Source organism: Zootoca vivipara, chromosome Z2 (genome assembly GCF_965207765.1).
Source record: "Zootoca vivipara chromosome Z2, rZooViv2.hap1.1, whole genome shotgun sequence".
NCBI classification, from domain to species: domain Eukaryota; kingdom Metazoa; phylum Chordata; class Lepidosauria; order Squamata; family Lacertidae; genus Zootoca; species Zootoca vivipara.
This window is the reverse complement of record NC_142585.1, coordinates 17,805,957-17,821,104: the sequence shown is the minus strand read 5'-3', so window position 1 is coordinate 17,821,104 and position 15,148 is coordinate 17,805,957. Positions and strand designations below refer to the sequence as shown.

Genomic DNA, 15,148 nt, shown 5'->3' with positions numbered 1-15,148 from the left:
TGGTGAAAAGCAGAATAATTTTGGTGAAAATTTGGGAGTGCAGTCACAGCTGTTTTACGAGGGGTGGGGGCAGGCATGCTTGCACCATTTTGTGGTCCTGACTCTTAGCCTGCTCTTTCAGATGTGGGTGCCATTTTGTGTTACGACACTCCTGTCGCCCCATGGCAGCCATTTTGTGGCACCTGCAGCATTTTTTCATCGTTTCAAATGTGCCCACTTGCTCCAAACACTTGGCAACTCCTGCATAAATGCTTGTATTGTTAGTGTGCCAACTATCTTGCATGTAAGCACGTGACATCCAGAATTCTCCTTGAAGCTTGTTTTGTCTTAAGCAAAACTTTGAGTAAGGAACAGTTTTGTCTGCATTGGTTTTCTTCAATGATGCTCAAAATCAGGCAGACACCTGTGCCTTCTCTGCATGCTCACTCTCTCTTCCATTTTCAAGAGACCCAGCTGCTTCAGTTCCCCCTCAGTATGAAATAGTCCAAATGGCTTCTACTTATATGCCTCTTCAAAATCCCTCTGACATAGATTGGAATGAATTGTGCTTCTCTCCGCAAAATAGAAGCTCTGGGGTCTATTGTGATTGCCCAGGCTGCATAACCATACATGCCATCAGAGCATTTATCAGTGATATTAAATCCCTAAGCACTTGTACCTCAGTGCGTTTCAACTTTGCCTCTGTGTCTCGTGCTGGAGATTCCATCACCAATAATTCAATTGCTTATGAGAGCTGAGCAGGTCAGTCTTTCAATCTTGTTGTGTGCTCGGCTACAGTGAATTTGGATTCGAAATATATGGAAGTATATGTGGTCATATAGCACCCAAATGCCAGCTGATGCATATTTTAATTGCATGCACTGGGTACTTTTGTTCTTCCTTTCTATTCCAGAGCAGAGTCGGATGTAATATAAAATGAGAATTCACAGCGGTGTGTCCTTCAAGCAGAATGCATAAGCCGAGCTAGTGATTCCTACTGCATTTTCAATTTTGTATGGCAGGCATATTTACTTACTTACTTACATCGCCACAGTGCAGTTCTAACCCTGCCTAGTCAGAACTGTTTTCTTCTAAGTGTGGCCGTAGAAAGGTAAGGTACATTTAGGCTGAATTCAGAGAGGAAGGCCATATTGGTCTCAATGCTCTAAAAACAAGTGATGGTGCCAACTTTTAGAATGGTGTGGGGAAAGGCTTGGGATGTTAATTTTATGCATTTTCCCTCTACCCCAAGCCCACTTGTGAATCAGGCAAGGCTTCCTAAACTTTGGGCAGAATTCGTTCTATCAGAGCTGTCCTTCCCTCTCTACTGTTCTTCCCTATTCCATCCAAAATCAGCAGCTGCAGTAGAGTCCCAGTGCCTCTCCAACAACACTGCAGTGAGATGGTCTTGATTGCAAGTATCAGTGGGAACTACAGAGGGTCTAATCCCCCCCATGAGCCACTGAAACTGCCTCCCCTTGTAAGTTTTGGAGAAACTGGGGAGAGTCTTCTGGATTGTAGTAGTGTAGCTTACATGGGTGGGAGGCCTCATTGTGCTCCTGGTAACAGTAGTGATCGTGATAAGGCGAACTTTAGAACAGGGCTGGAAATAACACCAATTTACTTTTGCAAAACAAATAACTTTTTGTGAGGCAATTGGTTTTGATTCAACCTGAATCCAACAGGTCAGATCAAATCTAATATGGGCTCATTTGCATCAAATGAGAATGTTTTGGCCGCCTTAACTCTCCTTTTCCATATGAAGATACTGGCAGGGAAAGCTGACATTTTGGAAATGGAAGTGGTGAAATAAGGAACACGACTTCCCTCCAGATAATCATGGGAATCATTGTTTATTCCACACAGCGATACAGTCCCCAAAGGCCCTTAACTACAGTTCCCAGGATTCTTTGTTGGGAATCATGTACTTCCAGTGTAGGTGTCTACATCTGCTCACAGCCCACTGTTTCCAGCGGTTGCAGTTTGCTTACATTTTGCTGCGCTGATATGAAATAATTTGCATACCATTTCCCTGCCCCCAAACTGTAATTTCAGGTCCTCCCTATTTCAAGTTGCTCTTTTGAAACCAGTTTTTGAGAAGCATATTTCTTGTAGCCCTCTGAAAGTGAAAACCCTCTTAGATATTAGAGCCACAGTCATGTTTTCCTGATCTGATTAAACTAGCTTCATCTGCTCAGTAGCAGCCTCCCTCACAAATTTGTGGAGCAGATAAAAGGGGATGGGATAGCCACCTGCGCTACTCTTTAAGAAAGCAACCCTGTGCACATTTTCTTGAAAGCAAGTCCCATTCAAGTCCCATTTGGGAGCATGTCCCACTTGCTTACTTCTAAGCAAATGTACATACCGGTAGGATCAGGCCACGTGCTCTTTGGTGATGAAAATGCAATAGGCAGCTAGAGTTTGTTTTGTTTTGTTTTGTTTTGTTTTGAAACGAGCACCCTGCACTTGCATCTTCTCCTTATTTAACCCACCTCACATTTCTCTGTTAACATGATCCAGGAAAAGTGCCGCCTGGTCTTGAAAACTAGTTCTGGGTTTTCAGTCTTGGCTCCAGTTTAAACCCATATCTGTTTGGGTGAATAAGAGGCTTAAAAAAACAAAACCCTGAAGCCTGGCCTGGTGTAGTGTTCAGTTGTCAGAGGAGGCTTGTTCACTCCCTCCACCCCCCACCCCATTCCACAGCTTACCCAGGGAGCTAGTAATGTGTTTCTGTAATAGACTTCTGTAAATGCAGTGAAACCGAGGGGGAGCTGCAGTCGTCAGGCAGCCGAGCTTAGCACACACTGTGGGCCTAACGGCGGGCAATTCCGACATGATTTTTTTTTTTGCTCCTGCTTGCTACTTCCTATCAGCACTGCTCCAAAATCTTCCCAGAAAATAACCATTTCATCTCTGGGGCACCTCTGAGCTGGGCCTTCTGCCTCCCTCTGTGCCTTCCCGCCCCTTCCGGCTTCTTTATTTTAACGATATGGGCTTCATTCTGTCTTTAGGTGAGTGGTGGGGAAAGCGCCAGAGTTCCTCGCTACTCCTTTTTACCTAAGACTTCTGTGAAGCAATTTGGCAGCTCTGCAGCCAGCATACATCTCAGAAAGCCTCACGGCTCACACCTTCTCGAATCAATACAGACACAACATGTCTGTGGTTGGGGATCATTATTAGCTACTTGGTGTGACAGTCCCTTGAGGTTGGAACAGAGGTGGTTGGAAAAACCAGGCTCACTTGGGGTTGTTAGCTGTACTTCTCAGAGAGAGAATGGTATTTCTGCCACAGATGGCTGAACTGTGGTCTTTTCATGCAGGATGGGAATTGCTTTAAACTTTGACCATGGGAAGAAGGATTGGTTGTTAAACCGTTCTGGGAACTGTAGCTCAGTATGGGGAATAGGGGTCTCCTCTCAGCACCCTTAACAAACCACATTTCCCATTATTCTTTTGGGGAAGCCAAGGCTGTTTAAAGTGGCATAATACTGCTTTAAGAGTATAGTGCAGATGGGTGCCCCCTTTCCTACTAATACACACAGACACCCATGACACCCATGCTATTTATGAAAAATATAATGTCTTGTTAACAATTTTACAATTACTGTACTTGCATTACTTAAATACCGTACCAATATGCTCTATTGTATCATAATTTGTTTTGTTTTGCTTCCTCTTTCATATTATTCTCTCACTGAAAACTATATAAGCAACCACACCCCTATGCCACTATTTCAGACCATGTTTTAAAATATGCATTCCCAGGGTTGTCATGTACAACTGCCAGACCTGTAGCCACAAATTTTGTGATGAGGGAATCTGAAGGCCGTATGGGGTGGGTGGGTGAATTTATGCAGACATACAATCTATAAGTCATGACCATAAGAACAACAGCACCCCGTGCAACAGCAAATATTTCTCAATATATTATTATACATGGACTGCTTAAACATGCAGGATATATAATACAAAATCTTTCAACACAATAAGGTGATGTTTTTGTTAGAAGACAGAGAAGGACGTAGCTTGCCTCCTGTAATGTGGATAAGGAATCCAAATTGGTTTAATTTTATTAATATGTTGAAAGGTTTTGCATTTAAAAGTTGTGTTTTGATTATGTACAATAATATATGGAGTAAAATTTGCTGTTTCTTAAGATCTTGGCTTACTTCATAGGGGTGATCACGTTGTTGTAAGCCAAAAATGGCTTATCTTCTGAGTTAGCCAATAAAACTCAGAGACAAGAGGAGTTAGGAGTCCATTTTGTTTATTGCTAAGCAATAAGGTTACAGTCGAATCATTTCGGAATACTGCAACCCCGCCCAAAGGCCAGGCAGGGGTATTTATAACATTTTAGACAAAGGATTTCAATTTAACCAATCACATAAATCATTACATCATTTAATATTTAATATTCATCACCTCATTTCATATTTAATACGTACGTCATTACCTAATCTAATACACATGCGCAATAAGCGTTGCTAACTAAACTTTGATTCTTACTGTGATCTGTTACATATTGTTAGTTTGCATGTATGGGAACCTGTGTTACGTGTGGATGTAACAATTTATGTTCTAGTTTATGAATTGCTTCTTTGTGATTTACGTATTAGCTGACCTTCTATCCCGGTAGGGACGGCTTCTTGCTGAATCATCAGTTTCTTTAAAGCAACAGGTTACCATAATGCACTAATATAAGCATATTCCAGGATTTATAGGGAATTACATTATTAACTTAATTGGGGCCCTTTGGGCCCCTGCTACAACGTTACATTTGACAATTCTGCAAGGGCTCTGGGCGAGCCATCAAGGGAGAAGAGGATGAGTACCAGAGCTTGCATATGTCTAACTGGAGCTTAGGGAGAGATTGACAGCCTCACAGTTGCTAGGAGAGCATGCCTATATGGTTGCATTCAGCAGTGGTACGTCTGTTATACAAGCAGAAATCAAGCTGCTTCCCACTATTGTGGTGTGTGTTGGCATGCTGATTTTGCAAAAGGTTAGGACTAGTGTTACAGATGCTGCAACTGCCATCACTTTCCAAGGACAACCCCCATTTCTTAATCCCTGTCCCTGTCCATTTTTTACTTTTCAGGCTGTCTTGTCAAAATGTCAGTGTGAGTTGCGAGCATTGCCATTCTTTGCAGTTCAGCCACTTCTCCAGGGTCTCTAAACCTTGGAGTGGAGAGTGGACTTGTCTCATCTCTGATGCGCATGCATATTCATTGACAAATCAAAACTAAGGTGTTATGCAGTGCATACCCTCCAATCTCAAACAGTGCACTTGCTGTGGTGTATTCTGAACTCTGCATGATCAGACCAAGTACCACCTAGTACAGCATTAAAAAAAATTTTGGTGCAAATTCCAGAACTACGTGGTCCAGCATAAACTAACCAGTGGCCCACCAGTAGGCAGTCACCTGCCTTCTGCCGTCCTCAGCACAGAGCTCTGGGCTTAAACTAGTGAGTCTGCTGCTCTCACACATTGTTTAATCCTAGGATCTGTCACTTTGAGGCAATTCCCAATCTGAGCTGCAAAAACAGAAAGTGGTTAAAGGATGCCTAATGGCAGCTTGGCAACATCAATGGAGTACAGATAACTTGAAACTTACAGACATTTAACTTGTGTATATTCAGCTTTATGCACTTGCCGAATAATATAATGAAATGGGGAGGAAAGGGGGAAGCTGTCTGGGAGAAAAGACTTTTGGCAATCCCAGCCACCGTTGAACCCAATGCATTTTGACTAAATGTGATTTTGGCTTTAGGCTCTATCCCCAGAACTAATAGCTCTGTTGTTGCCACTCTTTAGATCTGCTGCCCTGCCTAGTCTGCACTGAGGAAGAATATTATTGAGGGATGATGATGATGATAGTATTTATTATTATTATTATTATTATTATTATTTTATTATACTCCACCCATCTGACTGAGTTATCCCAGCCACTCTTGGCAGCTTCCAACAAAAAATAAACAAAACATCAGGGAAGGGGAGAAGAATTCTGCCTCCTGCATAGAGTATACAAAGAAGCCTGAATGGAGCACTAACCATCAATTTCCTAATTATTGTGAGGGGTATCACATAGTACTGTAGAACAAATTCCTAACCAGTAGAAACCACCTCCCCCTTAGCTTTGATTATTAACCCCCACATTTGCAGTTGGACTGGAAGCTTTCATTAAAAGCAAACAAAGTTTATCAGTATGCAGATTTCTGCATACAGTGCCAAGTCCCATGCTTATGCTGAATGCTAGAATACACACAGGTCTTCACAGTCATAAGTACTAGGTGCATGCATTGATACATAACGATCACCAGGATGCTGATTGAGGCATGCAATACCCAATCCCACGCTTGTGCAAAATCCTAGACTATCATGGTCTTGACTTCAGGTGTTCATTTGCGGATGAACAGGAAGATAGACACATTCAATCCTTTGTTTTTGCTCAAGAACTGAAAACAGCAAAGCCATCATTTTACTGGGCACCAGTATTTAAACACTTCTAAGCAGTGTGTTTGCATGTCTGGCAGCTTCATTTGCTGAGAATGAGAAGGGTCAGCAGTGCCCAGACCACAGTCATTTGCTGCTGCCACTTGAATGATGTGGTGGCTGCTGTGAAGGAGAGAGGAGCATTAGAGATGCAAGATTCCATCCACTTGGTTTCTTCCTCTTTTGTCTCCCTGCCTTCTGCAACTTCCTTAAGGTTTTCTTTTCTACAAGCTGATTCCCTATAAGTGCTAAAGCTGCTCTCTCTCTCTTTTTTCCCTTTTCCCTTTTTTGCTGCATTGTGCTATGTGCCAAGAATTTTTATTAGCCCCCTTTTTGTGCTAGAATGTGGTGGAAATACAAATTGAGCTGAAAAGCATGAGTTACATACACAGATGAACAAAGCATCCAAATGAACTATCTCCTCAGACAGTTGGGATCCACCACTATGGCTGAGTGGATACCAAGGTCTGTGTGTTTGCAAGGTGCGAGTGAGGTTCAATACATCAAACTCTGAAGGTGTAATTCAATTGTGGCTTTGGCTAATGTTATGGAAAATAAGGAAAGTGAGATGGAGCTAGAAGGTAGCTAATTAAAGGTGAGAGTGTTTGCTAAAAGATACTACTGAATTCCAAAGAAGAATATTTTAGTCAAGAATTGGTATGGTCAAATGAAATGGGTTCTGTCTCAGCCATGCTAGGCACTTAGGAAAGAGCGTACAGGCTGTGACTGTTTTAGGCACATCTAATAGGTGCATGTCTGTGCACAAGCACATCGTGCTGAACCTGGAAGTGACCTGAAAATGTCACAAAAGAGGGTGTTTGCAGGTTTTGCCAATGGTGTTTCAAATATATGCAATTTCACTTAAATGTGTGGTGCCTTGGTACGTAACCCCCGCTTCAGTTGGAAGTTGCCTATATACCAAGTCAGACTGTCAATACAGTATTGTCCCCCCACTGACAGTAGCTTTCCAGATGCTCAGACAAGGGTTTCACCTGTTCTGTGCTACCCAAGATCATTTTCACTGGAGATACTAGGGATTGGGCACGTGCTTTATTACTGAGGTAGGTCCAGGTTGTAAGAATGTACGGAGAGCCTTGCTGCATCATGGCATTCAAAAGGACCACCCAGATGTCTATGGGAAGCCCACAAGCAGGACAAGAATACAACAGTGACCTTCCACTCATGTTCTCCAGCAGTTGGTATTCACAGCCATGCCCGCCTCTGGCACTGGAGGTTGTAAAAGGCCATCCTGGCAGTAGCTGTCATTAGCCTTGCCCACTATGAATTTATTTCAAACCCCCTTTTCAAGCTCTCCAACTCAGTTCCTGTTACTGCATCTTGTGGTGGCAAGAGGCTAACCCTGATATGTGTAATGAAGTTCAGGTTCCCCCTCCTTATATCAGTTCTATGACTGGCTGTTCTAGGGCACAACCATTAGGGTCACTTGATAATTCCGGCCCTTTTTGTAACTGACGCATACATTTACCCAGTCAATGTGAGGGTAATTGAAGTCACCCTTTACTACAACATTTCCTCCCTTGGATGCCTCCTTTATTTATGTGCCCTTTATTGTTAATGTCAAGTAACCACAGGATAATGCATATAGACAATTGTCGATGCTCCTTTTGGTTGCATCTAGGATGGAAATCTCCAAGAGTTTGATAGAGATATTAGGAGCACTTCATTAGCAGAAAATGAAATGCATAATACATTATTCAGAGGGTCAGGAAACTCAATAGGCTTACAGAGCTGTGATGCCCACCTTTAACCTATGTTCATGAAGTTTTATCAGGCATTCACCCTCTAGGGACATGTAAGTCCTTTTGAAATTGTTTTTATTGGCTCTCTTTGATAAGTGCCATGCATGAACTATTTAATGTTCTCTTGTATGTTCACTAAAACATTGTGAGACTATGTGAAGTCAAGCTCCATGTTTGGGTTATGGTTGCTGCTTTGTTGTTCAGAACAGGGCATTTTGGTCTGGAAGAAGGGGTGTGTGACAATACACCCACAATACTAAATTACTTCCTATGGCTTTGGGGGGGGGGCTATATTTGCATTGTCATGTGGAGTGATATCACTTCCAATGTACCCTTTGCTGTCCTTCCTATAGAGCACGTTAAATATAACAACTAGCTTTCAGAGGGCATTTGGGCTGATGGATAATTAGCCATTCATACCCTCTTTTGCCCTGTTCCTTTGTCCAAAAACCAAAACCAAAAAACGAATAATTTTTTTATTTGCAAATTTAAAAAGTAAAAGAAAGGGGGAGGGGAAAAATAATTAATATAAATAAAATATAGATACATCTATGGCTGCCACTGTGGTCTAAACCACTGAGCCTAGAGCTTGCTGATCGGAAGGTCAGCGGTTCGAATCCCCACGACGGGGTGAGCTCTCGTTGTTCGGTCCCAGCTCCTGCCCACCTAGCAGTTCGAAAGCATGACAAAGTGCAAGTAGATAAGCGCTGCTCTGGTTTCGCCAGAAGCGGCTTAGTCATGCTGGCCACAGGATCCGGAAAAACTGTGGACAAACCTCAGCTCCCTCGGCCAGTAAAGTGAGATGAGCGCCGCAACACCCAGAGTCCTCCGCGACTGGTCTTAACTGTCAGGGGTCCTTTACCTTTACCACTAATACTAATACAGTAATGTTGTTGTTGTTGTTTAGTCGTTTAGTCGTGTCCGACTCTTCGTGACCCCATGGACCATAGCACACCAGGCACTCCTGTCTTGCACTGCCTCCCGCAGTTTGGTCAAACTCATGTTCGTAGCTTCGAGAACACTGTCCAACTATCTCGTCCTCTGTCGTCCCCTTCTCCTAGTGCCCTCAATCTTTCCCAACATCAGGGTCTTTTCCAAGGATTCTTCTCTTCTCATGAGGTGGCCAAAGTATTGGAGCCTCAGCTTCACGATCTGTCCTTCCAGGGAGCGCTCAGGGCTGATTTCCTTCAGAATGGATAGGTTTGATCTTCTTGCAGTCCATGGGACTCTCAAGAGTCTCCTCCAGCACCATAATTCAAAAGCATCAATTCTTCGGCGATCAGCCTTCTTTATGGTCCAGCTCTCACTTCCATACATCACTACTGGGAAAACCATAGCTTTAACTATATGGACCTTTGTAGGCAAGGTGATGTCTCTGCTTTTTAAGGTGCTGTCTAGGTTTGTCATTGCTTTTCTCCCAAGAAGCAGGCGTCTTTTAATTTCGTGACTGCTGTCACCATCTGCAGTGATCAAGGAGCCCAAGAAAGTAAAATCAGTAATATACAGTAATATACAGTATTAGTTCACATTATGGAAACAATAACTGTCAGTACATGCAACTCAAATTAAATAGATAAGTGAATATAAAGTCTCCAGATGGCCAAATAGGTTTCCGTGTGAGATTGATATCTATATTCAATATGTCCAAATGTCGTCAGGGTCATGAGGTGCTCAGACCAATGCATGGACAGTGGATATTTATCCTTCTAGGATATTTATCCTTCCTGAAGAAACGTCTCCACCCCCATCGTTCTGTCCGGACGCTGAGGTCCAGTGCCAAGGGCCTTCTGGTGGTTCCCTTGCTGCGAGAAGCCAAGTTACAGGGAACCAGGCAGAGGGCCTTCTCGGTAGTGGCACCCGCCCTGTGGAACACCCTCCAACCAGATCTCAAAGAGAAAAACATCTACCAGACTTTTAGAAGACATCTGTAGGCAGCTCTGTTTAGGGAAGCTTTTAATGTTTAACAGACCATTGCATTTTAATATTTTGTTGGAAACCGCCCAGAGTGGCTGGGGAAACCCAGCCAGATGGGCGTGGTATAAATAATAAATTGTTGTTGTTGTTGTTGTTGTTAAATACTTTAGCAATCATGAGAGCTCACAAAGTTAACTTCTGTTCTGTTAATCCTCATACTGTGGCCAAGTAGTAAAACAAGCATCATTTAGTCGCCCCTAAGTAACTGTGGCACATCACCTGCTATGAGTAAATACCTGGCTACATGGTGAATCTGAGCAGAATACTTGTTTATAGCCCCTCTCAGATTGCTAGGTGCCTACAAACACCATTGCAGTTCTGTTGGAAATCAAGTACAAATCAACTAAAGTATAAAAAGAGGAGCCAGCAAAATTCATCGCCTGGTGTGGAGTTTATACTTGGATATCTCATGTCGAGCAAGGTTTAAAGCACAATGCCTTTTAGCGCTGGCAATAGGAAGAAGAAAATGCTGACTCCTACGCAGCCAGCCACGCAGGCTGAACGTGGTTTAATTTATTTCCCATCGTAATGTGTTTCCCTTCAGCTTTTTGTTCTGATAGCAATAGAGGCAGCAGCAGAAATTCTGAACGACACCTAGCCTGTTGGAGGCTGAACTTCAACCTGTTAAAATAACAATAGAAGTGGGGGCAGGGGAGAGAAACCCACTGCGATAAAAACAGCCCTTTAAAATGTCACTTTGCCAATGTCTACTACTTGTTATAGAAACAAGAGGTGTGTATATGGGATTAAAAATAGGCAGAATCTCAGTTCTCCTGGAAATCTACCCTACAAATGTAGGTAGTAGGTTTTATGCCAATTTAGCTGTTAATGGATTCCCAGGTAATTCATTTTCTCCACCCCTTACAGTAGGTGTGTGTGGGAGCCTTTTTCAAGGGCTGCATTCCTGCAAGTGCAACTTTCCGGGGGCCACATGTCAGTGGCAGTTGGGACCAAAGGCAAAAGAGCAATGGACACAACTTTTCCCTTTGTATGGCAAGAAGACTGTATTCTAGCCATGCAAAAGTCAGAGATTCTTATATACCCACCACTTCCATTCAGGCAAGCAAGAGGCACTGTCACAAGACATTCCTCCAGGCAGAAGCCCTTGAAAAGTGTGTGGAGCAGTGCTGGAGAGAGTCCCAATGGCCTCATAGGGAGCACTTGGGGGCCACATTCAGCCCATAGGGCTGAAGTTGCCTGTCTGTGGTTTACATAATCGCAATTCCAATAATTTCCCTGGGAGAAGAAATGATTGCTGAACTACTTTATCCGTGGTGTAGTTATACCCACTAATTGGTTTTCTTTTTAAAACCACATCAGAGGCATATGTATCTGACCAAAAGTATTCAGGTATACTTAGTTGTCTGCACCAAGTGGTCATATTCAACCAATTACTACTAATAAGAAATCAAGTTCCCAAGATTCTCTGTGCAGAGAGCATGACTCTCGAGCAATTCGAGATTTGTGGTGTAGATACGCCTACTCCCAGGGCATTGTCTGAAGGCACATAAGACAACCTTACTGGAACTAAGCAGTTTCTGGGTCTGGTGACTAGATGGAAGTGTGTTTTTCATATGATATGATGATATGATATGATATGATGATATGATATGTGATGTACTGTACATTGTCCCAACCACTCATACTACTGATGATATAATGGTCTTAAATGATGGCTAGATTTTTTTTATAACCCAGTCTACATCTGTACTGGTCCTGTTTTAAGTGTTTTTATATATGGAACAGTTTGTAATTGTACTTACACTTCTCTTGTTTTATAGTTGTTTTGTTTGTTTTATAATTATATATAATTTTGTAGTGAACTCAACCTAGTAAGGGTGTTGGGAAGAAGTAATAATAATAATAATAATAATAATAATAATAATAATAATACTTTTTCTATCTCTTACATACTACATATATTCCAAATGGTTCAAATATTTTAATAGCATTGTGTATGATTGTGCCTGTGCACCAATAGTTGGCTTTTATATTTTTAATTATTTGTAGATTGTTCCCCAGAAGAAGGAACCTGCCTTCTGAAATGTGATAAAATGCAATAAATCTTCCAAGCTGGCAATTTTGAGAACAAGTTTCTTCTCTGCATTCTTCCTTGTAGTGTCATTTATCAATAGGTCTTGGAGCTAAGCCTCAGCAAGTGAACATTTCGGATTGGGTGTAGCAGCTCATGATATATCACCTGCCCTTCTTTGTCTTTCCCTCTACAGATCAGAGTGAAGGATTTCATTGCCGGGAAGAGTGCCGGATCCTTGGCCATTCTGACCGATGCTGGATGCCCCGGAACCCTGTGCCCAGCCGAGCAAAATCCCCCGAGCATGGAAGGAATGTCGTGTCCCTCTCCATAGAAGCTACCACTGTGGATACAGAGCTTTACGAAGACTGTAGCACAAAGAGAACTTTTGCAACATTTGGCAAAGAGGGGAGTGAACCTGTCTCCGAGGAGCGGGGCCCAGTCAACTCGAAAGGTAAAAGAACAGTGGATCCGCCCACCTGTAGCCCAAAGGTAAACGGTGCAGTCCGGGAGGCAGGGAATGGTTGTGAAGCTGTCAGCCCCATCATGTCGCCTATCCACCTGAAGAGCCCCTTGTCTGGCAAACCATCAGTGTCCTACAACGTAATGCACTGCCCAGGAAGTCGCGACCTGGAGGCGTTTGTAAACAATGGCCCTTCTCGGCCCATTGAGGCGGAGCCGAGGGGTGCAGACAGTGAAAATATCATGCATGAGATTAACCCTCTTCTGCAAGAATGTAGAGAGAAGGACTCACCTGGTGTGAAGAGGCTAAAGGACATAGTACTCTAAGTTGCACTGTAAAGGAAAGGAAACAACAGTACTGGATGTGTGTATTGTTTCTAATGGCTTACTGATGGTTCACAAATTCGCTGTATTTAAAAGCTTTCCCTAAATGTATTGTTTATAAAAAAGTGAAGCTATCATTAATGTGACAATCCCACTTGGTTCAACAGGCAGCAGGGGTGTTGGTCTAAGTAAAAGTAGCACCATTCTTCAGCTTCTCCCCACTATGATAGAAGTGGCATTTCAGTGGTTGGAAGTATTATCTATGAAGTATTTTGAATTTATATATTTTTGTAGCTCAAAAACTCTTATTATGAAATGGCATTCTATATGAAGAACTGAATCTAAAAAACCCCCAACAAAAATCACTAAAGGAAAAACCACACTACACACCTCAGTTTCAAGTAATCTCTAGGAACATAATCAGCTGCCTCCTACTGAGTCAGACCATTGGTCCATCTAGCTTAGTATTGTCGTCTACTCTGATTGGCAGTGGCTCTCCAGGGTTTCAGACCAGGAGTCTTTCCTAACCCTACCTGGAGATGCTGAACCACTGAGATGGCTCTTCCCCTTAGTACTACCCTTGTCATGCCTCCAAACTTCAGGAATGGGGTGCTCGTTTGCCATGGCAAACTGGAGATTGGGTTGCCCTGGTCGGCAGTTTTGGTGCACTTGTGGGAGCTCTGACGTGCAAGACGGGGCCACTTCAATGTGTTCCATGCTGGAAGGGGCTCTATGCTCAAACATCTCCAAATGTACATTCGCACCCCATGGAGTTATGGACTGTGGCTGGTGAATTTTCTGTCTCATCCCACACCCAGAGCCTAATTTGTACTTTTTAAGATGTTGCTCTTTTGCTGTGAACACCCCTGCCTTTGGAAACCTTTTGCTGCCACATGCTTCTCTGTACTATTATCGTATTTGATATTGCAAATTCCTGTATGTCTAGTGATGGGAAATGCTTTCAAGTTTGTTTTCTTTTTTTCGTTTCTTTTCTTCAAACAAACAAACAAACAAACAATCTTAAGACCTGGAGAAACTGCAAAATTTAGAGCCAATCTTGTCATAGCTCTTTGTCATTTTGCCAGATGATTGTACCACATACTATCTCCACCACTGTGCGATGTTTCTTCCCCAGGTCTTTTAGGGGTTACCTAGCATCTCATTTGCACTTGTTAGATGCACTGTCTTGAAATTTTTATGAGATCAATTTCTCCCCCCTCCCACCCTTTTCCTTTTCAAGGAAGAATATGACATTATTTCTCCAAAACTACATGCTGGTTTCCTGCTGCAAATCTCCCATTTTTATTTTACCTATCTAGGAACCAGGAGAATAGGATGTTTTAAAGGCCTAATTTATGTATGTTGTGGGCTATAGGTTAAATCATTACTCGTGTAAACATTTCATGACTTACTTAAATGTACTTACCACATTCATCACCCCATTTTCCATATGGCTGGTCTAGGCAACTGTGCTGTTGACATTCTAACACCTCATAAGAGCAGGCCAGCAAATGTTTACACCCATTTATATGTAGCAGTGTGGAATGCTTACATGAATAATGGCCTTGCGGTCCCACTTATATATATTTAAGTTAGTATTTTGCTTAACTACATTGTCCACTGTTTCAAAATCACAGTCACATGGGCACAGCTCGGCAGACCACCCACTTTCTTGGCGTGCTCCATACTTCAGATGGATGAAGTCCAAATTGTTTTATTGCAATCCTAAACTGTAATTTCACTTGGGACATTTGTGATGGCTCCAGAAACAGTGGTCCTTCTTCATGGCTATTCCATTTCCCCACCCCCTAATATTCTGAAATACCGTACAGTGTAGAGTACTCTTCTTCCCTCCTTCCTTGGGAACTAAATAGGGCTTGCACTTTTACTCTTAGGCCCCCAAGAAACTTTTTAGTGTGTATAAAACGGGAGGGGGTGGAGGATGCCACCCATGTTAATTAGCATTAGTAAAAAACTCATCCTCTGGGTGTGCCTCCTGATTGGAAGCAGGGAAGCACTAAGTAAAGAGCCCCCCAGGGACACACGGAGAAACTTCAGAAAATGAAGTTTTGTGCCTGCTTTGGCAGTAACTGATTGATCTAATCATGCCTGTGGCAAAGACATG

The 15,148-nt window shown here is 42.7% G+C and overlaps 1 protein-coding gene across 2 annotated transcripts in view; it reads left to right on the top strand.

The window, feature by feature from the left end:
- Positions 1 to 14,013, top strand: part of PCDH19 (protocadherin 19) — a 133,208-nt gene extending 119,195 nt beyond the window's left edge. For both annotated transcript variants that reach the window (XM_035113430.3, XM_035113428.3), the window contains exon 5: positions 12,434 to 14,013. In XM_035113430.3, the coding sequence (XP_034969321.1) occupies positions 12,434 to 13,026 (593 nt within the window). In that variant the 3' untranslated portion in view covers positions 13,027 to 14,013. The remainder of the gene's footprint in view (positions 1 to 12,433) is intronic.
- Positions 14,014 to 15,148: the final 1,135 nt, after the last annotated feature.